Source organism: Pelophylax lessonae (genome assembly GCF_965119305.1).
Source record: "Pelophylax lessonae genome assembly, chromosome: 2".
In the NCBI taxonomy this organism is placed as follows: Eukaryota; Metazoa; Chordata; class Amphibia; order Anura; family Ranidae; genus Pelophylax; species Pelophylax lessonae.
Window position 1 is genome coordinate 688,320,287 of NC_138769.1, and position 22,396 is coordinate 688,342,682.

At 41.9% G+C, this 22,396-nt stretch overlaps 1 protein-coding gene across 4 annotated transcripts in view; it reads right to left on the reverse strand.

Moving 5' to 3' along the window:
• Window positions 1–22,396, reverse strand: part of FAT3 (FAT atypical cadherin 3) — a 1,063,130-nt gene that overhangs the window by 212,995 nt on the left and 827,739 nt on the right. For all 4 annotated transcript variants that reach the window (XM_082246652.1, XM_082246650.1, XM_082246651.1 and 1 more), the window contains one exon: window positions 21,565–21,704. In XM_082246652.1, the coding sequence (XP_082102778.1) occupies window positions 21,565–21,704 (140 nt within the window). The remainder of the gene's footprint in view (window positions 1–21,564; window positions 21,705–22,396) is intronic.

Sequence of the window (22,396 nt, forward strand, 5' to 3'; positions counted from 1 at the left end):
AAAGTATAGAGGGAGGGTGTCAAAGGCAAACACTAGGATATATATAGGTTTTTGCAAACAATAGGGTAGAGGCAGGGGGTGAGAAATGCCACCTATACAGCATATTTTTTTTCCAGGGGACTACAGGTGGCCTTTAACAATGTAACTTATATTGAGTATAAATTGACTATGGTCTACTGCACAGTCAAACCCCTTTTATCAAAGCCCGAACTGCAACTGCTGGAGAATGTCCTGAAGCAAAAGCATATGATTTCTCAGGGATAGCTACTATGTTCTGTGAAGCCCATCTTTAAATCAACGCTGATCACATATTTAACTTATTTATAAGTTTTCATGTTTTTTCTTTTCTTTTTTAGTTTTTTCAGCATCATTCAGTTGTAGTAAGCCTCTATCCTTCTTACAGAGTGATATTTCACATTGGCCTTGTCCTTGGTTTAGGGTAAAGTTTAATCAAGTAGCTAAGCTTTCTGATGTATAGGTTAAAGCCTGTTACCGGACCGGGACAATGATTGATGGTTCCATTAAATGTCAAACAGATGGGAACCAGCAGAGGGGCAATACATCATGCTAGTAATACATGTTATGAACATACAAGTATGATACTAAGGTCAATGTATAAAACAAAGATTTCCAAGGTATGGAATAATTACAGACTATATGAAGTACACATTAAAGGATTTATCCAGACTGTGTTACTAGTTGGGGTTGGCTGTAGTACAAATTGTGTGATTAATGATTGTGTCACAGTGGATATATAGAAAAAAATACAAGGTTAAAGTGGACCCATACGTACAATGCTAGCATACATATAAGCTAACCATCTTCCAGGAATAGATAGATACAGAGAGATATTTACTATTCCTGGAGAAAATGCTGGTCCAGTCTTTTTGCTTGGATTGACCACACTTAAAAATGTGTAGGCACCTGCTTTATGAAGGCGTGCTGACGTCACCACGTGATACCCGGAAGTCGGGCGGCTGTGTTCCTTGGATCCTGCCGATACAAGCGCTGTTCGTTTTTATACATGTGAGTGTTTTACCTTTACAATAAATATCCGTTTTTACATACTTCACTGTGGCGGCTATTATTTTTTCATGATCATTGCTGGATTGTGGACTGCCCGGGCTCTCTATGTTGCGGTGTCTATCATCTTGCTGGTCTGAGTGGAGTTGCCAAAGGTCCTGGTTGAGCTGATTGGATATATCTTTCATGAGCCATATATGCCTGATTACAGCCTCCATTGGGTAAGCGCATTAGCGTGATTTGCACCTCAACACGGTGGAAGGAATATTTATTTAGCGGTGGAGGATTCTGTCTTTGAGCACTGTTATATACACTTTTGGACTTTTTATTCCTTTATGGACTCTGTGTTAAATTTAATTTTTATTTTGGAGTTACCTTATTTATTTGTCTGATTGCACAATCACTGATTATTTACTAGCTTGATAGCTCACTGCTATCCCTTTGGGATATGGTTTACCATATTTGTTTTATTACATGTATCATTTAGCGCAGCTTTATCCTTATTATGTAATCTCTGCTGAAGTAAAGGGACAAAGCTAGCCCATAACCCTAAAACATTTCTTCAGGTTGGCGAAAGTTGTTCAAGACACAATACCCTTTATTTATCCTTGCTCAATGAAGTTAAACATGTAGTCCTATTTAGGTCATGTGACCTAGAATGCCTGGGAACTTGCATATAACAACTCAGAGGCATATTTCTGGTGACTTTACTGTCCTTAGCCTGACTCCTATCTCTAATGCTTAGGTAACCTATTTAAGTGGGCCTATGTCTAAGGTCTTGGTCCACTTCCTTGAAGCTGTCATTAACCCAAAAAAAACATTTACTATATTGTAGCTCCAAAATGGGGGAATATAAATATCCACTAGGGATAAAAGGGTAGGGGTATCCACGTCCCAAATTTTATAGCAAAGAACAAAAAAGAAGGGAGGGGCAGGGGGACTTTTAAGGAGATACCGTCATCAGACCAATAATTCAAATAATATATGTAAAAACCAATTTTTATTAAGAAACAGAATATTCAATAAAAATTACTGTAATACAGTAATTTTTATTGAATATTCTGTTTCTTAATAAAAATTGGTTTTTACATATATTATTTGAATTATTTGAATTATTGGTCTGATGACGGTATCTCCTTAAAAGTCCCCCTGCCCCTCCCTTCTTTTTTGTTAGTAGCTTACCAATTCCTAGATGTGGTAGCTGCATTCGTTTTCTTTTTTTTTTCCTTTTATGTTTTCAACTTGTGAACTGGCCAGTAAGTCTGTTGTTTTTCAATAGAACAAGCTCTCACAGTTGCCAGATGTATCCGTTACAGTGATGAGACAAACCATTAAGCTCTGGCAGGGTGGCTTACACTGATCGGTTCTATTTTTTTTATGTAAAACCTTTATCCCAAAAGCATCAAGTGGGGTAGGAGTTCAAGGAAGTCAAAGCCTTTTTTCCAAAGTTTTGGTGGCTATAACTGGTTTACTTTATTATGCCCAGGGTGTTCTTTTCACAACAGTCAAATAAACTTATGTATGCCCAGGGTGTTCTTTTCACAACAGTCAAATAAACTTATGTATGCCCTTCTTTCTACTGCCTAGGCTGGGCATCAGTCGAATGAGCTGTTGTATTACCTAATGCAAAGCTCAGCCCAGAGAGGCACTTAGCAGGCTAAAGAAGAATTTACTTATAAGAAATGTCCATTTTAAAGCTGGCCTCTGGTCATACATCAGGAAAGAAAAGTTTGCAGTAACTCCTTATAAAGTGTTAGCTGGAGCTTTAATTTTTTAGTGTATCTAAATCTGCTAGTACAGCTAACACTTCCCTCCCCCCAGACTAACAATTCTGCTGTCCTAATGTGCCCCTGTGCTCATTCATACAGAGCGGGGGCACCCTAATACAGGAGGTGTGTTATTAGCCATATCACCAGGTAAAAACAGAGGGGAAAAAAGCCCCCCCAAAAAAAGAAAACAAATGCAACCAGCACATCTAAGGTTTGGTAAGCTGCAACATACATATTTCATTACATATATGTATTACATTTTGGGTTTAATACCTCTGTTTTTTAATTATATATATACAATGTTCTCTGCAGCAGGTAAACATCCTGCAATTGGTCCCAAATAAAAAACTAGCTCAGAAGTATTGTGTATAATCATACATACTTTGCTTTACTGGGCTTCATAAATTTTGGTACATGCACAGTTAACTTGAAGTTGAAGGTGAGTGCCTGTGTCTGGAGAATTCCCTGGAGTCCTGCAAGACCTTAACTTATCTCTAAGTAAGGTTTTAAGCTGAAATGTGGCCAGGAAACCCCCCTTCCCCTACATGACCATATGACACAATTGGGTCTTCTTTCTTTGGGTCTGCAGACTGGAAGAGTCCTTATTCAGATGCCTATGTCACTGTCTGAAGACATGGATTCTTACTATTGGGTCCCTCAACAGGGATCTCATGGGGTCTTGAAGAATCTAGTGATGGCTTGGTGATATTTGGATAAGGAACCAGTTGGAGGTGGGTTTGGATTTTAAAGGTGAATCACTGGTCATCAATCTTGGAAGTGTTTCTATGAAGGGTCACGTGATGGTGGATCCAGGTAAATTAAAAGGATGCAGACTGGGTTGGTCTCCAATTTTGCCAGATATGGGCTTAAAGCGGAGTTCTGGCCTCAAATACCTTTTTTAACTAAAAATACCCCTATAATACTAATCCATCACCCTTTACAGAACTGCTATTCTCATACTTACAAGGTGTATAGGATTGGATTTTAGTCAAAATCTTACTTTAAAAAATGCTGTCTGGGCGCGGCCATCTTGGATGTGGGCATCTGAAGCCGCAGTGTAATCTGCTGTGTCCTTCTTCCTGATTCCAGGGAGTGTTCTGGGAGTTCTTCCTGATTCCAGCCTCCTGGGAGTGATGACAAACAGCTCCCAGGATGCAATGCAAAGGTGGAAGTGATGTCGGTGGCTGTGGCCACAGAGGGGGGAGAAGTAGGAAGTACAATCACAAATGCCCTGAAAATAAGGTAAGGGACCCCCAACAAAAATTGAAAATGCCCAATTGTTGATCAGCATAGCGAGCACTCCAGGAATCACTAAAGTTGCAAAAATAGGCCGGAACTCCACTTTAATGAGTTTACAAATGGTAAAACCTCAGTGGACAGTAGAGGCTCTGATATTTGAGAGCTGAATGACAGGAGGTGGGGCTAAGCATCAGGTGGGATAGGAGTCATCTTGATTTGAAAGGAAGTCAAAGCCTTATTTCCAAATAGGTTATGATATGTTGATATAAAAGGTTCTCTTTACGATTCCCAGGGTGTTCTTTTCACAGCAGTCGAATAAACTTATGTATGTCCTTCTTTCTATAACTTAGGCTGGGCATCAGTCAAATGAGCTGTTGTATTAACTAATGCACAGCTCAGCACAGAGAGGCACTTGGCGGGCTGAAGAAGGATTTCCTGATAAGAAACGTCCATTTCAGGGCTGGCCTCTGGTCATACATCAAACTATAATTGTGCTGTTTGTCAAAGACATATGCCTTGGAAAAAAGCTGAATTAACAGACATAGAACAGGACGAGTAATAACCGAGTGGGTCTATTGATAAAGTGGGCAGCTTGGATACCTGCAACCACTTAAAAGCTAATCAGGAAGATCTCTGCAGAAGGAAGATGACCGAGATTTCGCTAACAAACTGATGCCCATAAATCACAGCCATAATGCACTAGTACCAAAGCAAATTAAAGCTTCTTTAAAGTTTAACATTAGTTCAATGTACTTGGATACACAATCCATTATCTATTAATTATATTGGCTAGACTAGAGTTCTATTTCCACTTTTCCATGCACTGTAGCAGGAAACCAGGTACTAATGTAATAACTGGAGCCCTGTATTTTACATTACAAGTTCAATGTAATAACTGGAGCCCTGTATTTTACATTACAAGTTCAAAACCTTTTTTTAAAGGTGAGTCATTTTGAAAACAATATTTTCTTAATTGTGTTAAGTGTGCAGGCATATACTGTATATGTTAGATGCAGTATTATATTACACATATGTAAATTACTGTGTAAACGCTCAGGGTTTGAGACTGCCTCCTATTCTCTTTATGTAACCATCAGACTAAAGCCCTGTACACACGAGAAGACATTCGGCCGGGAAATTTCATCCGACGACCGATCTGCCGATTTTCGGCTTGTTAGTATGGTGCTTTTCGGCCAAAAAAATCCTGATGTGCAGGCATTAAAATTTTTGTCCTCCGTCAAAACACGTCCGATTTTCGTCTCATTAGTACAAATTTCGATGGGGAAAAATCTTATGAGCAAGACTAGGCATGCTCAGATATGAAAGAACACATAGAAAGCAATCCAACACATGACATCACTTCTGAAGTAGAATTCTGTCGTACGGGAAAATTCGTGTGCAGTCTAGAGCACATTCCAACCAACAGACACGCACTCTGGACAAAAGACCGACGAACGGTCGGCGGAAATTCATTGCGTGTGTACGAGGCTTTAAGCCTTTACCATTTGCTGGCCACTAGTCAGCACTGCAGTTTAGGTTTGTGCAGTGAACACCTGCACTAATCAGGACAGATTAAATAGACTGCTGGACACTCAACCTGTGCATTATCAACAGGTTAGTCTGTCTGCTCATACCCTGTATTTGAGTCTGCCTGCTTTCTGTCTGTTGATGCCCTGGATTACTCCTGCAAATTATTTGGATAGTGTTTGCTCATATTAGATATAAGCAACTAGGTTTACATATACTCAAACACCTTCTTTAAAATCAGTAGCCCCTTACCATTTAATAATTTACCTAGAAAAAATAAAAATGTGTATATATATATAATGGCATACGAATTGTAATTATTGCCCTTTATCAACCATGTTTTTAGCTTTTGATACATTTCTAATTTCGATTAAAGATTTTTTTCAAACTATCCATGAAAAACAAAAGCAAGCATTGGTAATAGCAGTGACATCCCCGACTTTGCTGCTCACAAAGCAAAATGGAAGATGTTCCAATACAGTGTTCAGGTAGATTTGTTGTTTTTCTGATAACAGTGTGACAGGTGAGGCCCTCAAGTGGGTAAGATGTAGGAAACATGGTGGGAAGTGCTGGTCTTCTGAGGTAAATTGCCAGGTTGGACATCATTAGGGTAATAGACAAAATTTTGAAAAAAAACAAATGCGTAGTTAATTTGGGATTTGACTTTATGAAGCCTTCACCCCCATGGATGTAACTTTTTAGCAAAAATGTTTTTGATGAAAAAAATGTTGACATCAAGAGCAGTCCATATGGAATAGCAGCTGTGACCCCAGAAGTAATACACGCCGCTGTTCTCCAAATTCAACGGGGAAGCCATTTACTACATATCTAGGTTCCCTGGAGGAATAGGAGGGTCCAGGAACCACTATGGGTACCACCATAGGGTGGGGGGGGGGCAGTCTCTAGAGCTGCCCAATCCTCTTCATCTGAGTTTTCATGAAAGCAAAACTTTTGGATATTTCTGGATGGCTTTGTATATAAAAGAGAATGTAATAGGAAATATAGGTGGCAGAAACACCCGAGACATCAGTTTGGGCCAAAAAAACCTGGAATTATTGGTGAAAGATTTCATGGCCTGAGCTTCCAAGAGATAAGGGAGCCCACCAGAACTCTATAATTAAAATATACCTTTTGGGTGGACCTTGATTCATGGTAGCAGCAAGCCATGTAAATAAAATACAATGCTCAAAAAATTAAAGGAACATTTTTTATTCAGAGTATAGCATCAAGGCAATAAAACTCCTAGGGTATTGATCTGGTCAGGTAATTAGCAGAGGGGGTTGTTAATCAGTTTTAGCTGCTTTGGTGTTACAGACAGAATTGGCAGGTCTGCCAATAGCGTCCTGTGCTTTTCACAGATGAGAGCAGGTTCACCCTGAGCACATGTGACAGAATGTTATGCTGCCTATAACATCGCTCAGCATGATAAGTTTGGTGGTGGGTCAGTGATGGTCTGGGTAGACATATACATGGAGGGACGTACAGACCTCTACATGCTAGACAATGGCACCCTGACTGCCATTAGGTATCGGGATGAAACCCTTGGACCCATTGTCAGACCCTACGCTGGTGCAGTGGGTCCTGGGTTCCTCCTGGTGCAAGACAATGCCCAGCTCAATGTGGTGAGAGTATGTAGCCAGTTCCTGGAGGATGAAGGAATTGATATCATTGAATGGCCCCCACGCTGGCCTGACCTAAACCCGATAGAACACCTCTGGGATATTATGTTTTGGTCCATCAGACACCGCCAGGTTGCACATAAGTCTGTTCAGAAGCTCAGTGATGCCCTAGTCCAGATCTGGGAGGAAATACCCCAGGACACCATCTGTCGTCTCATTAGGGGCTTGCCCCGACATTGTCAGGCATGCATACAAGCACATGAGGGCCATACAAACTACTGAGTACCATTTTGAGTTGCTGCAATGAAATGTCAGCAAAATGGACTAGCCTGCTGCATCATTTTTTCACTTTGATTTTCGGGGTGTCTTTGAATTCAGCCCTCTGTAGGTTGATCATTTTCATTTCCATCAAATGATGTGGCATCCTTTCATTCCTAACACATTACCCAGTCCATATCAGTATAGATATCCAGCATAATATTTTTCCCCATTGAGATCTGATGTATTTTTAATGTGTTCCTTTAATTTTTTTGAGCAGTGTATAATTGGGACCAGACACCCACATAAATTATCACCTCTGCCTCACAATTTGCTTGCTACAGCAACTCTTGAGGATAAGTGCAAGCTTTATATAGAACATAGTGCCACACAGCTTTTTTTCGTAGATAATTTAGCTTGCTAATTGTCATCCATAAAGCAATAATGTATCCATCGCAAAAGTTAAGGATGAATGAAGATATTTAACCTCAGCCTACCCCACGTTTAATAATACCAATAAAGAGAAGCAGAGGAGAACAAAGGACTCACTTTTCCCGTGCAACGGCTCAGACAAAAAGCTTGTAATGAATCATTAAATGGATATAATAGGCTGCATTAAAAAACAATAACTGACATTATCGGAGTCACAAGCATTTGGAAAATCGCTCCTTGGGTAGAGATGTGGACAAAGGATACCTCCATATGCATAGGCGATTGGGGTGCATTTTATGATGTTCCAGTCTGTGGTTCTATTTGCCTGCAGCTGACAAGTGTTCATCGCAGGTCATTGGCGAGATAATTAAACTTTTTCCAAGTAAAATCAGTAAACCATTCCTACAGCCCAAAAATACTGTGAATGGGCTTAAGTCATAAAATCAACCATTTTTACTTTTAGGATGACGAGACTTTGCAGCCAAAGTCATAAGGTTTTTTTTTAAATTGTTCCTGGATTGTACTGCAGCTTTTTGTTTCATGACAATTGAACATATTCAATATAGGTTCCAGCACTAGACTCAGGGAAAAGGTGGAGCATTGAAGTTCAATTTAAACTCCAGGCATGATCTTTATTGCATAGTTACATTTGTCCAGCTTGGACCACATCTCATACCTGAGGTTGCGCAGGGGAAGCTGACAATCATTGCAGTAGTCAGCACTACTACAGTGATAGCCATTATCTTCTGGGTTCTGGGCCAAACAGCTTCCTCTCTGCACACTGGCCACAGGGGGACACTTCCTTGACAGTGCTTCCATTCACAGTATGCCTTGCAGTTTTTATTAATGAATACAAGGCATTCTTTGATTGAATAAGGTGGAGAGGAGAAGCATGATGTCATGAGCCCCACCTCATCCAATCAGTGAACTGGTTATAAATATTCATTGAAGAAATACAGTACTGGGCAGGGAACCCCTGTGGTCAGTGTGCAGAGGGGAAATCATTTGCCATAGGCCCCAGAAGATAGCAGCAATCAGTGTAGTAGCACCAATGACTGCAATGATTTTTATCTTTCCAGAGCAGCCCCTAATAGATATGCATACCTACATCCCGGATCGTTCCCTGCAGCCAGCAATTCTCTTTTTGGCAGAAATGATTAGCCACTCTATCACTTCTGCGGGTGGCGGAAGGGGGTCCCACCCCCCTCCCACTGCCTCGTCTTCCAGGCTCTCCGGTCCCATCCCGAAGGCCAAAAGCGATGCGGCTGGCAGCGATGGCTGCCTGATACAGAGAGAGAGAGGAACTAATGTGGTTCCCCTCTCTCTGTAACCCTGAAAACCGGGGGCGATGAGTATATGTCACTTCCCCTTCCGCCCTTTTGTTTACCTGGCCACCAGTAGCCAGAGAAGCAGCCGATCAGACCGATCTCTGCTCTCATAGGGGAGAGGAGAGATTTGGGGTCTAGTAGACCCCAAATCTCTCCCATAAAGAGGACCTGTCACAGTCCATGCTGTCACAAGGGATGTTGTTCATCCTTTGTGATAGCAATAAAGTTACTACCAAAAAAAAAAAAAAATTAAAAAAAGTGTAAAAAAAAAAAATCGATTTTTACATGTGGGAGCGAAGTGTCAGAATAGGCTTGGGAAGGAGATGGTTAAGATACACCTATACACTAATTAGGTTTTGAAGGTATAATATTTACCTTTACATATTTTCCAGTTCAGTGTGTTCCAGGGCAGTGAAAAAAAATTGGAGCACGCTACAATTTTTCTGCACTTAACTGTACTGGAACAAAACACATCAAAAATGCACTGGAATGCGTTTTTGCCTGAAAGTTCTGTTGGATGTTAGCAGCTGGCACCCACCAGTGCCCTTACAACTAGTGACTCATTCTTGCTGTCAGCAGGAATTGGGGGAATTGGGTGTTAGGGTGCCGACACCTGTGGGGTTCTCAATAATGATGAGTCATCCCTGCTGTCAGCGGGCATATGGGTTGGTATAGTGCGGGAGGGGGGGGATACTCGCTTGTTCCCCCCTTTCCTGGCGTGCTGGGCTGCATGTTTGGATAAGGGTCTTATATGGATGTTGGGGGGGGGGTACTCCAGGCCATTTTTTTTTGTGTGGGGTTCTTCTTAAAATCCATACCAGACTGAAGGTCCTGGCATGGATTTTGGGGGGGGGGGGGCATGCATTATTTATTTATTTTTTTGGCATGGGGTCCCCTTCAAAATCCAAAACAAACCTAAAGGGCCTGGTATGGATTGGAAGGGGACCCCATACTGCCGTTTTTAATGCCAGCTCTTTTGTTTACATACTGCTGACTGCGAGGACCGCTAACAGCAGGCATGACTCATTGTTAGGATGCCGGCAAGTGGCGGCTCCTTAACAACCGATGACTAATTTCTGCTCCTGGCAGCAGGGATAAATCACTGGTCTTTTGAAACCAGCACCTGCGGGCCTCCTAACAACCAAATTCCAGGAAACTTTAGTTAAAAAAAAAAAAAAAAAAGGAAAAAGTATCAGAACGCTTTAAAAAATGCATGTAAACACGCATCTGGAGCTTAATATGTGTTCACTATTTTTAATGCTGCTAGCTATAGTAAAGAGGTAGAAATGTAAATGATACAGTATTTACTTGTTTTTTTTAACATTTTTTCCAACGCTTCCAGGTTGTGGCCTAGGCCAAAATATTGTCATACATCCCAGGAGCCTTCATTGCCATTTTTTATTTCATCTGGAGGAGAAAACAAGGGGCTTTCTCATAAAAGCACACCCTCCTGCCTGCATGTCTGAGCTAAGGGTAGAAGATTCCAGGTACATTCTACATGAATTATCTGCCCTCACACAAGATGGCTACCACTAGAAACTCTAATGTGGTGTTTTTTTGCAGATTGATTTCTCAGCACAATAAGGCAAAATAAAGCAACGGAGACACAGATGGAAGGATGGATAGGTGAGTTTGCTTTGAATATTAAAACTGAATTGAATAGCGTTTTCACTTTGTGATGCTTATATGCAGTTAAGGAAGGATTAAAGGCACATTATTTTTCATTTTATATACAATAAGGGAGGGTTAAATCCCTGTGAGTTTTTTTTTGGCCATCTGTATCCCATTTCCTGTCCAATAGCCAAAACAGGAAGTAAGAAGATGTAGCACGCTCCTTGGTAAGTGCTAAAAGAGAGAGAGTATAGTTTTTGGATGTTTTCTGCTTACAATAGAGATTGCCAGGTAAATTTATATTGTTCTCTGCCTACCAGTGGAGCAGGATCTATTAATGAGGTCTGCTCATAGTGCTCAGGTGCAGATCAGTTTGTCTGAAGTGTATCACACTGCTCCAATAGGGAGACATATTGGACAATGGGAGGAAACCTGACAAATGAGTGCACAGGCATTTAGTACAGCCCTGGTGATTGGCAGAGGAATGTGCCTCAGTGCATGCTGGGATACTGTAAAAATGCCAAGGGCACATGTGCAAGGGGTCTTTCAGCTGCAGAGTGGGGTCCCGGAGGGAGGGGGTGGCTGCCCCTCCTCTGTAGAAGCTGCCATGCGGCCTCAGGTGGTCGACCTGAGGGCCTGAGTCAGATAGAAGCTGAACCCAGAGGTCCCGTAGAGCTAACTGGAAGGGAGACACTGTAAAGGATCTGATTCTGCCAACAGTGAATACAGATCTGTGTCATGGGGCCTGTCTGGTTAGGGCCACACCTTCTGCTAGAAGAGTCAGTGGACGGGTATCAGTCAAGGGGATGCTAGTGAGTGTCCTGAAGATAATGTAGTTGCATCAAGTCTGCTGCTGTAGAGAGCAAGGAGACTTAAACCTTCTCTACAAGTGGCAGTATGGCCAAAGCAGTGTGTCCACAAATAACCCGGTGAGGTCAAGTGAGAGTTGTCCTTATCTACTGTGAATAGTTTAAGTTGGAGTATTCCATTATTCATTTCTCCCATCCAAGTTCCACAAATAAATACCAAAAACCAAATCCCCTGTACTGTTTATTGAGTAACGAGCAACTGGGAGTAAGGATGGATGAGTGAATTGTCCCCTAGTGACTGTCAGCAGGTAATCAGAGGAGACCCAAGAAGTCATCACACAGCAAGCCATACGGGGACAGTGCTATAAAGAAATCCTTCTAAGGTGAGGAAATCCCTGTTGTCACCAAGGTCACCAGTGACCAATTGAAGATTTCCCCCCTATACTTTTCTGGGAACAATAAATAATTTTGGATTTTATTTTACTTTCACTTTTGATGATAATGGTAAACAGGACAAATAGAGAGGGTGAATCCCCCTAACGGGGGCACAGACAGCAATAAAAACTGACAGGTGTTCTAATCCCTCTCCACTGTATCCTACACTAAAAAAGGTTTGCCTTTAGTTATTCTTTCTAAGGGCATGCTCCCTACTGGAAGTCGATAGTTACATCTTTGCCTTTATCCCTTGGTAGTGCTGATGCTCCCTTTCACTGATCAGCACAGGGAGAGGACAAAATGTGTGAGTCCCTAGCTTCATTCCTAACAGGTACTCCTTTGACTTGAACCCAGTGTGGTGGGTTTCTCCCTGTTAGTATGCTACACAGCAAAGTTGATACAGTATAATTGAAGGACTTACTCTCCACTCAAAATTGATGGTTACCCATTTTTCTTAATTTCATGATAGTGGTGATGACCTTTCTTGCCATCTGGCACAATAACAGGGCCAAAATGCAGGGTGAGAACAGCATAAACCTAAAACCAAATTTTGATTATTGAGTGTACACCTTGGCACCTTTGGGGGCACTCTATTTTATCATTGTTATTTCATATACCAACAGTCATACCACTGCAATGCCATGCCTTGCGTGTGTTAGAGCCGGTTCACACTAGCGCGACTTGTCAGGCGACTTGTCAGCCTCACAAGTCACGCTCCCTCGCGATCCATTGACCGCTACAGGACCCGTTCTAATAGGAGCGACACAAGTCGCTCCGACTTAGAAAAAGGGTCCTGTACTACTTCAGTGCAACCTCGGAGCGACTTGCATAGACTTCCATTATGTGAAGTCCCTGCAAGTCGCTCCGAAGTCGTGGTGCATGGTAATGCACAAGTCGCCCGCAAAGTAGTAAGGAGTCGTGTCGCCTCAGTGTGAACCGGCTCTTATGATCACCATTACTACAATCATGTGTCAGTGCTGGAGCTTATACGAAATGACTATGGTAGAGACATTAGCCTGCTACCGCCAGGGGGGTCAAGAACTGATCTCATTAGTTCTACATACTGTGTAAAGCACATTTGATTTTTATACATCACACATTATTCTTTTGCCACTGGCTCTTACACCTCAAATCAGATGCAAATCCAATCACAAAAAATCTCATACAATCTTTAACACGGTAAAGATATTTCAAAGGTAATTTTTAATCTTTCTTAAAAATTTTAGTTATTCCTGCCATGAAGATTCTCATTTAGGTATTTCTTGTAATGGGGTGACAATATCTGCCAATTACCCTTTGTGTTGCCACATGGGATTCCAGAGGAAAATACAATGCTACATAGGGAATCAAAACCTTGCCTCTAGCAAGATGGCTGCCTCCACAGAGACACAGTGCAGCACAAGGCATGGTAGGCCAGTGATTAGTGAATAGTCAGCTGCAAGGAGACTACAGACAAAATTGTTTACTGCTCCTTTGCTCTCTGCCTGCCTTTTTTATGGGCACAGTTTCCATTGTTCATGTCCTCTTTAAGATGAAATTAAACCCTAAACCAAAAATTAAATCATTAGATGTGGACGCTGCATTCATTTTCTTTTATAGGGTTTTTTTGCCTTTGTTTTCCCCTGGTGATCTGGCCAGTAACACACCTCCTGTATTAGAGTGCCCCCACCAGTGCTGTATTTTGGCCTAGGCCAACAAGGCCCAGGCCTAGGGCGGCACTTTGCAGGGGGGCAGCAAAAAAGCCACCCCCCCTCCACCTGAGACTCTATTGGCCACTGGTTGCTAGAGCTGCCTCTCTCACCCCCTCTCTCTCTCACCCCTCCTCTCTCTCTTCCACCCCCTCTCTCTTCCTCTCTCACCCCCCTCTCACTCTTTGATCCCCCCTCTCACCCACCTCCTCTCACCCCCCTCGTGAGATCTCAGGGGTTCATGCTGGGACTTGTAGTCCTTCAATTTTGGAGGGAGTCACATCCATTAAAAAGGGAGTGGGGCAAATTTACATGGGGGGGGGGCGCTAAATTTTAGTCTTGCCTAGGGCAGCACAAAACCAAAATACACCACTGGCCCCCACTCTGGATGAAGGAGCAACAGAGACAGCTTTGGACAGGAGCATTGTCAGTCTGGGGGTGGGGGGCAGTGATATATATATTAGATATACAGTACTAGCAGACTTAGATACACTGACAAATTGAAGCCAAATTCTAGCTAGCACTTTGTACACAGTTACAGTAAGTGTTATTCCTTTTGTTGTAAGGTTCCCATAAATAAAAAATCTGATCATTCTATGTTCCTACTGGATTTATACAGACACATAATTGGCTCAGTTTAAATATGGGTGGAATCCAATGAACCCTCCAGAATGTGGGGGAAAAAAACGAAAATCCCCAATAACAAAATGCAGAGCTTTAATCTCCATACCGTGTCCCTAGTAGGAAATGATCTGCAAGAACTTTAACATGTAGGTCTATGCTAATCTCATGTGCATATCACAATGATACAAACAGACAAAATTTTGAGTTGGTATAGATTTGGATGGAAGCCAAAGAACCCTCCAGACTGTGGGGAAAAACTAAAATACCAAAAGAAAAGCCCCACCATAACAACGTAAAGCATTACATTTCCATACTGACATTGTCCTAAGTAGGTACTGACCTGCAAGAACTTTAAACATGTGGTGCTATGCTAATGCTATATGCATGTTCACAATCTTTCATAAAGACACATATTTTAGTCAGTTTAGATTTGGGTGGAAGCCAATGAACCCTCCAGAATGTGGGAAAAACCAAAGCACCAAAAGAAAAGCCCCACCAGAAAACTTAATACCACTTTAATGTTTCTACTGCTTTCATACAGACACATATTTGGGTCATTTAAGATTTGGGTGGAAGCCAATTAACCCTTATGAATGTGGGGGGAAAAAAAAAAGCACCAAAATGAAAGCCCCACCAACACAATGCAGAGCACTAAACTCCATACAGTGTCCCTGGTAGGAACTAACCTGCAAGAACTTTAACCACGTAGTTCTAGGCTAATCGCACATATACATTCACAATAGTACATACAGACACATATTTGGGTCAGTTTAGATTTGGGTGGAAGCCAATGAACCCTTCAGATTATGGAAAAAAAACAATACTACCAAAAGAAAAACTCCACCAATACAATGCAGAGCTATAAACACCGTACAGACATTGTCTCTAATGGGAACTGACCTGCAAGAACTTTAACCATGTAACACTAAATATGCTAATCTCAGGTACACATTAACAATTATACATAAACACACATATTTGAGTCAGTTTAGATTTGGGTGGAAGCCAATGAACCCTCCAGATTGTGGAAAAAAAACTGAAACACCAAAAGCAAAGCCCCACCAGAAAATGTAATACCAATGTAATGTTCCCACTGCATTCATACAGACACATATTTGGGTCAGATTAAAGTGGAAGTAAACTCCCCTATCGTTTTCAGCCAAGGAAGCTGCCATCTTAGCCTCCGTTTAATTTGCAACTGCCTTGATGCTGCACATGTGATAAGTTATGCCACCAGCCATTGGATGGTCTGACAGTTTGGTTGAGAGCACAACCAATGTGACAGCTAGCATTTCCGGCATGCCGGGAATATTAACTCTTTTTTGAAACTATCAAATCGATGGGTTTACTTTCGCTTTAAATATGGGTAGAATCCAATGAACCCTCCAGATTGTGGAAAAAAAACTAAAGCACCAAAAGGAAAGCCCCACCAACACAATGCACAGCATTAAACTCCATACAGTATCCCTAGTAGAAAATGGCCTGCAAGAACTTTCAGTGTGTAGCACTATGCTAATTCCATGTGCGTTCCAGTACATACAGACACATATTTGGGTCAGTTTAGATTTGCACAGAAGACAATGAATCCTCTAGAACATGGGTGTCCAACCTTTTGGCTTCTCTGGGCCACATTGAGTGTAGAGAAATTTTCTCGGGCCGCATTTAAAATATATACTATAGTTAAGGTAGTTAAGGTGCCCCCCCCCCGCACTAATTTAACACAACTAGTGGATGACCCCCTCTGAGGCTGCCTCTGTGGCCATGCCCCCAACTCGATTTCCTTCCTCCCAGCAAAAAAAAAAAAAAATTGTCAGGGGGCAGTGGGCCGCACTGCCTGCTGTTCTGGGCCGCATGCGGCCCCCGGGCCGCAGTTTGGAAATGCCTGCTCTAGAATGTGGGAAAAAACTAAAGAACCAAAAGGAAAGCCCTACCAATGTGAAGCATATAATACAGACAGTAGCTCTAGTAGGAACTGACCCGCAAGAACTTTAACCATATAGCTCTATGGAAATCTCCCATGCACACCCACAATGGTATACCTTCTGTTTACCATGTTTGAAGATGAAAAAAAAAAAAAGTTTCTTATTATGACTCCTTTCGTTGACTCTGAAAGCTCAGCATACACACTGAAAATGCATTTATTCAAGATGTGAGGAATGTTATTCACCTTCTGTCTGAAGGAGAGGTAATCACTTTACCAAACATGGCCTTGAGCAATGATGTATTAAGCAGAAGCGTAGAATAGGCATGCATTTCATTCAAGTTCTGGAAACATCCATCAATCTCTAAGAACCTTGCTCTGGTTATAACTTATACATTAGGAAAGTTGGTTTCTGTAAAATCATGGGTCACACACCAGAGGTCAACAGAGGGAGATGATCGAGTTACTGATGTGGCTTAGCTCAGTCTGAGAGGTAATTAGCGACAAAAGATGTTGTTACGTATTTGCTCAGACAGGAAACAAGGTAGCAACGTAATGACTCCAACATACGTCTACCTATGTAACTGATCTGTCGTTGCGATCTTTCAAAGAGGGGTGTTATGTTTAAACCTGATAGCTCTGGTTGTACAAGATATGTCTTATGGATCCCCAATTCACCTGTGACTAATCAGACGGTATTTACGGGTGTCATGAGTCATGATGGTTTTTCTGGACAAATGGTAAACCAATCTTTGAAACAATATTATCAGAGTATAATATTATTAATCAGTGAACCGTAAAAACACATTTGAATGACAGGTAATAGGAACCATCTGTTGGTGGAGAGATTTATGAAGGAGTGATCATTTGATTGTATAAGAAGTACGAATGGACAAGATGACTTGATCATCTACTCTAGACAAAGAGGGGGGCAGCTGACTATATTTGTCGTCTACATGTGGGAGCTATGGCTGCCCCTTTCAAGGCTGAATAGGTACAAGCAATGCAAAAGTTCTGGCCTATCACTGAGTAGAGACCTTCCACCACAATGATTACATGATCACAATTAGATAGGGTTCAATCCCTTACAGAGTTGTTACCAGTTCCAATTTCCTGGAACGGCTCTGGGTCTCGTCCCTGGAATTGGGAATCCAGTGAAATACTCCAGCAATTCAAACTTACAGATTTTTAGCATATCATTCCTCAATGTTTTATTGAAAGCATATCTATGGTCAAAATTTTTAAATCATTGATTCATTTGCACATTGTGTTTCAATTAATTAAGTCTACTCTATTACTCTGAAAGCTTTTCAACTTACTTTGTGAAGATTCTCACACCTTTACTTCCTTGAATTCTTTAATTGCTATGTCCTATGAGTAGGCACTGGTGTGTCAACACATTTCACAGAGCCTGCCTTCTAATCTACAGAGGTGCTGAGAGGAGGAGTTTTAGGAGGCAGATTCAGTATAGGAATCAGTGGTTGGAGCCAGCACAGTACCATGGGATATGTAGTACTTGGAAAATTAACGTAAACAGCAGCGGAGAAGCTGCAAAGCAGGTAGAGAATCCAGGAGGTTGTGGAAAGAGATGGCCAGCAGACAGGCATTACTCATAACATGAAAGAAGATATTTCAAGTAATCTTATTATTATTATTATACAGGATTTATATAGCGCCAACAGTTTGTGCAGCGCTTTACAATGTGGGGGAAGACAATACAATTACAGTACATTTCAATACAGGAGGAATCAGAGGGCCCTGCTCATTAGAGCTTACAATCTAGAAGGGAGGGTCAAGTGAAACAAAAGGCAATAACTGTGGGGGATGAGCTGATGGAGAAAATGGAAGTACAGTTGTTAGGTGTGGGTAGGATAGGCTTCTCTGAAGAGGAGGGTTTTCAGAGATCGCCTAAAAGCTAATAGAGTAGGAGATAATCGGACAGATAAGGGTAAGGAGTTCCATAGGAATGGAGAGGCTCTGGAAAAGTCCTGGAGGAGAGCATGGGAGGAGGTGACAAGGTAGAGAGCAGGAGGTTTTGAGAGGAACGGAGAGAGCAATTAGGTTGGTATTTTGAGACTAGGCTAGTGATGTAGTTGGGGGCTAAGCTGTGGATGGCTTTGTAAGATGTTGCTAGTATTTTGAATTTGATTCGTTGGGTGAGCGGAAGCCAGTGGAGGGCTTGACAGAGAGGAGCGGCGGACACTGAGTGATTGGTAAGATGGATGAGTCTGGTGGCAGCATTCATGATGGATTGAAGGGGGAATAGCCTGTGGAGAGGTAAGCCAATGAGAAGGGAAATTGCAGTACTCGAGGCGGGAGATGACCAGGGAGTGAACTAGAAGCTTTGTTGTGTCTTTGGTTAGAAAGGGGCGTATTTTGGAGATGTTGCGGAGGTTATGGCGGCAAGATTTGGACATCGATTGGATGTGGGGCTTAAAGGAGAGTTCAGAGTCCAGGACAACACCTAGGACCTTGGCATGTGGGGATGGGCTGATAGTAATATATATTTGATTGTCATATTTAGATAGAGTTTGTGCTGTTATTGCAATGAGGATGTTATAAAAAGAAAAAATTGCACGCTGTGTCCATAGAGCTCCTTTAACTTAAACAGAACTTTATTTTCTTTGCTACCGACATCCGACTTTTGCATTTCCATTTCTGTGCAGTGTATATATTTATCCCAAGGCTCTAGGATAGATTACATGATTCACTTGTCACTGAGAGCTATCATCCCCTTTCATCTGAACATTACATTTGAGAGATTTTAAAGAATGAATCTATACAAGGCTGATTAGCTCCAGCTTTAAGTACGGGTCAATAGACAGCAATACGAAGGTGAGGAGCAAAACACAATGTTTTATATAAAGTCGCTGGCTTCTTAAAACTTCAATCAGTGTTGACAACCTGCTGCAAATGTGTTAAAAGGGTTCAAAACCAAATGACGTCTCACAATATCATATCTTTTTACATTCCTGTGTCTACACATGTTATGATTCGTGACTCAAATTTTCGAAATACCTTGAAACAACTTTCATCTAATTTATAAAAATTCTGCTTATGATCCTCATATTGCAGTGCTCTGTGCTGGCATAGCTGAGTAACAGCCACACCCCTCATCACAACAGAGAGAAGGGGAGGGGCATGTCTGACTAGGTTATATTCTGCTCCCTCCACTGTCCGGAGTTCCAGTGAGCACTGGAGGGGAAGAGCAGAGAGCTGGTGACTGATAGTCACTACTCTAAGCTCCAAGCGCATCCTAGAATCTTGGTGTAGAGGCGGCAGGGGACAGATGAAGAAACTGATCGAGGCTGCAGCCAACTAGGTGAATATGTATGTTTATTTTTTTTTCGGATTCCCACACTTCTATTTTAATTTGCTAGTCAAGTCCATCTAAATTTGCAAGTCCAACACTACAACCCCCCCCCCCCCCAAGGCGGACAATGTTGCTGTCGAAGGGTGTCTCCATTGCTCCTCCAGCTAGACTGGATACACCCTAAGTCAGAAAGTGTGGTACTGGCTGTATCACCAGGTGAAGATAAAGAGGATGATCTGTCAATGTACTAATGACACTGGCTGGGAAGGGGTTAAACACCTAGGGCGATCAAAGGGTTAACTGTGTACCTAGCCTGTGTCTTTGTGTACTGTATGTGCTGCTTTTACTGGGGGAAGAGATGGAATTAGTCCCTGCTTTGAGGGAGCACAAAATCCATCCCTTCCCCCCTTTCAGAATGTAACTATGCCTTGTTTACATAGAGTCAACATCGAGTGCCCCCTGCAGGCGGAAGTGCAGGATCACTGTATATATACATGATCTGGCGCACAGCTGCCACCCTGTAGCAGTAAAAATGCTATAGGGCGGTCAACAAGTGGTTAAACAGATTTAAAGTTCAACAGTTAGGCTTCAACTTTGGTTATTCACTTCTGGTCCCCCAAAATACCCTACACAGTACCTCTATGTTGCAGTCACAGCTTTTCTGGCTCTCTCATCCTTTTCAGTTGTAGCACCCCGCTGCACAGGCCCACTCTCTGGCCTCATGATAGGGGCTCTCCTGACACCCTGGACTCTCTCACTTCTCTGAGACTTCCAGACTCCCTCATTCTCCTGGACTTGCCTAGTCGCCTCGGCTTTCCCAGTCTCCCAGACTCACTGAGCCATCTCGACTCTCTCTTAGCCTATGGACAAGAAAACTCTCCTCCAGCATGGAGTGCTATCTCTTGAGTAGAGCACCTCTGTCTCCTAACAGGAGCATACACCTGTCTCCAAAGGGGAACCCTGAGCTATGTCCAATCCTACCATGACTGCTGAGAAGCATAGGCTCATTTATGACCAACTAATAAACCAATACCTTGCCCCTCAAAAAGACACGGAAGCTGATTAAGTTGGAAATGGGGCAAGGCCACAGTTTTATTGAACTTTGCAAAAGTAACAACAATGCCAGTCACGGTTATACTGTGAGCAACCATAAACATAAACTCACATAGTCTAAGAGGCCTGTCCTTACCATCAGAGCCAGACAGGCATTAGACTGACCCAAAAATTTACCAACGAACAATGCCAGTCACAGTTCTACCGTGAGCACCCATAAAACATAAACTCACATAGTCTAAGACCCCAGAATTAAACTTGAGGGCATAGCCCATAAAACAACATCAATGGCTGGCAAGGTCAAAACCGCCAATAAAGCTTTGACGAAACATCACAACGGGCGGGGGGAGTGCGCAACTCTTGTGACAGCTGAATCTCCTCAGAGCACTTGGATGTGCCCCAGCGTAGCCTTTTCCTAGAGTTCAGTCTCCATCCAGTCACCTCAGGTCCTTGTAGCCAATCCTAAGGGAGCTACTTAACTTATTTTTTAGGTTCACACCCAGAGTGATGCCATGCTTCCAGCAGTCAAGGCTCCCTTTCCCTAAAGGAGGTTCAAGGGGGTCTTCATTATAAAAAATGTGTAAACATGCCCACACAGCCTGCCAGTTTCCTGTAAGACCTTGACACTTGGTTGGAGATTTCTTCCCTCCCAAATCACTTTGAAATCTCCAAACTATAGAGCCCAGTCCGGGAATACCAAAATCCAGGGAAGCTGTAAAAACACTTTTCTCTGCTCATAATCAATACCCCGGGGGTCTGCACTCTGCATACATGGAAACCCTGTGTCACTTCTAAAACCATTTTCACAGTGGCGGGGCCTCGAACAGTCACATTAGAGTTAGATAAACAAAGCCAGGAATGTTTGTATAAAGTTGCTTAGATGCCTCAAGACCAATGATTTGTTATAGACATTACCTGAGTGCTTGCCACGTTTGTCCCGTCTGTGACTTCCACCGTCATATTGTAGCTGGAGCGGAGTTCAGCATCCAGAGGCTTAGCAATCACAATTGTCCCCACTCCTTTTTCAATGTCAAAAGTGCTGTCCACATTACCACCTGTTACAGGAAGAAACATCAAGTCAAACTCAAGAAAAGGCATATTATTTCCTGACATATCATCATGAGCAAAGAACTTTCTAATAACTATATAAGTTTGCTTTTAAAGTGCTATTATAGGTTTTTATGCAGTATATACATTATAAAAAAAAAAAAAAAATTTCACAGGTATACTTCCAGTAAAACTGAATGTGATATTTGTTCTGACTGAATGAGGACAAAAAACAAATATGCTGTTTTCTCTCCAGGTTGGATACTTTTCATCATACAAAATAGAATAAATTGAGGAAAATACAGCAGTATGGCAACTAACGATCAAAGTGAGTATTTATTTCCTATGATCATCAGTTCCTTCTAGTGGCTATAATGCAGCATATTCCTGATTGGATCTATTCTGTATGAATAAATAGCATTCAACCTGGACAGGAAATAGGCTAATAAAGTTTCCATCATTCACACAGAAAGAATGTACATGCATTTTCAAAGAATGAATAGTGTTGTAACTTAATTACCCCCTCCCCCCTAAGGGTCTTAGTTTTCCTTTTTGGTAATATACTGTATTAAATATACATATATATATATATATATATATATATACACATATACACATTACTATATGTAATAGACCTTAGGAAAAATGACCAGATATGTCAGATATACACAACCTTTGGTCATTGCTTACCTATTTCTTA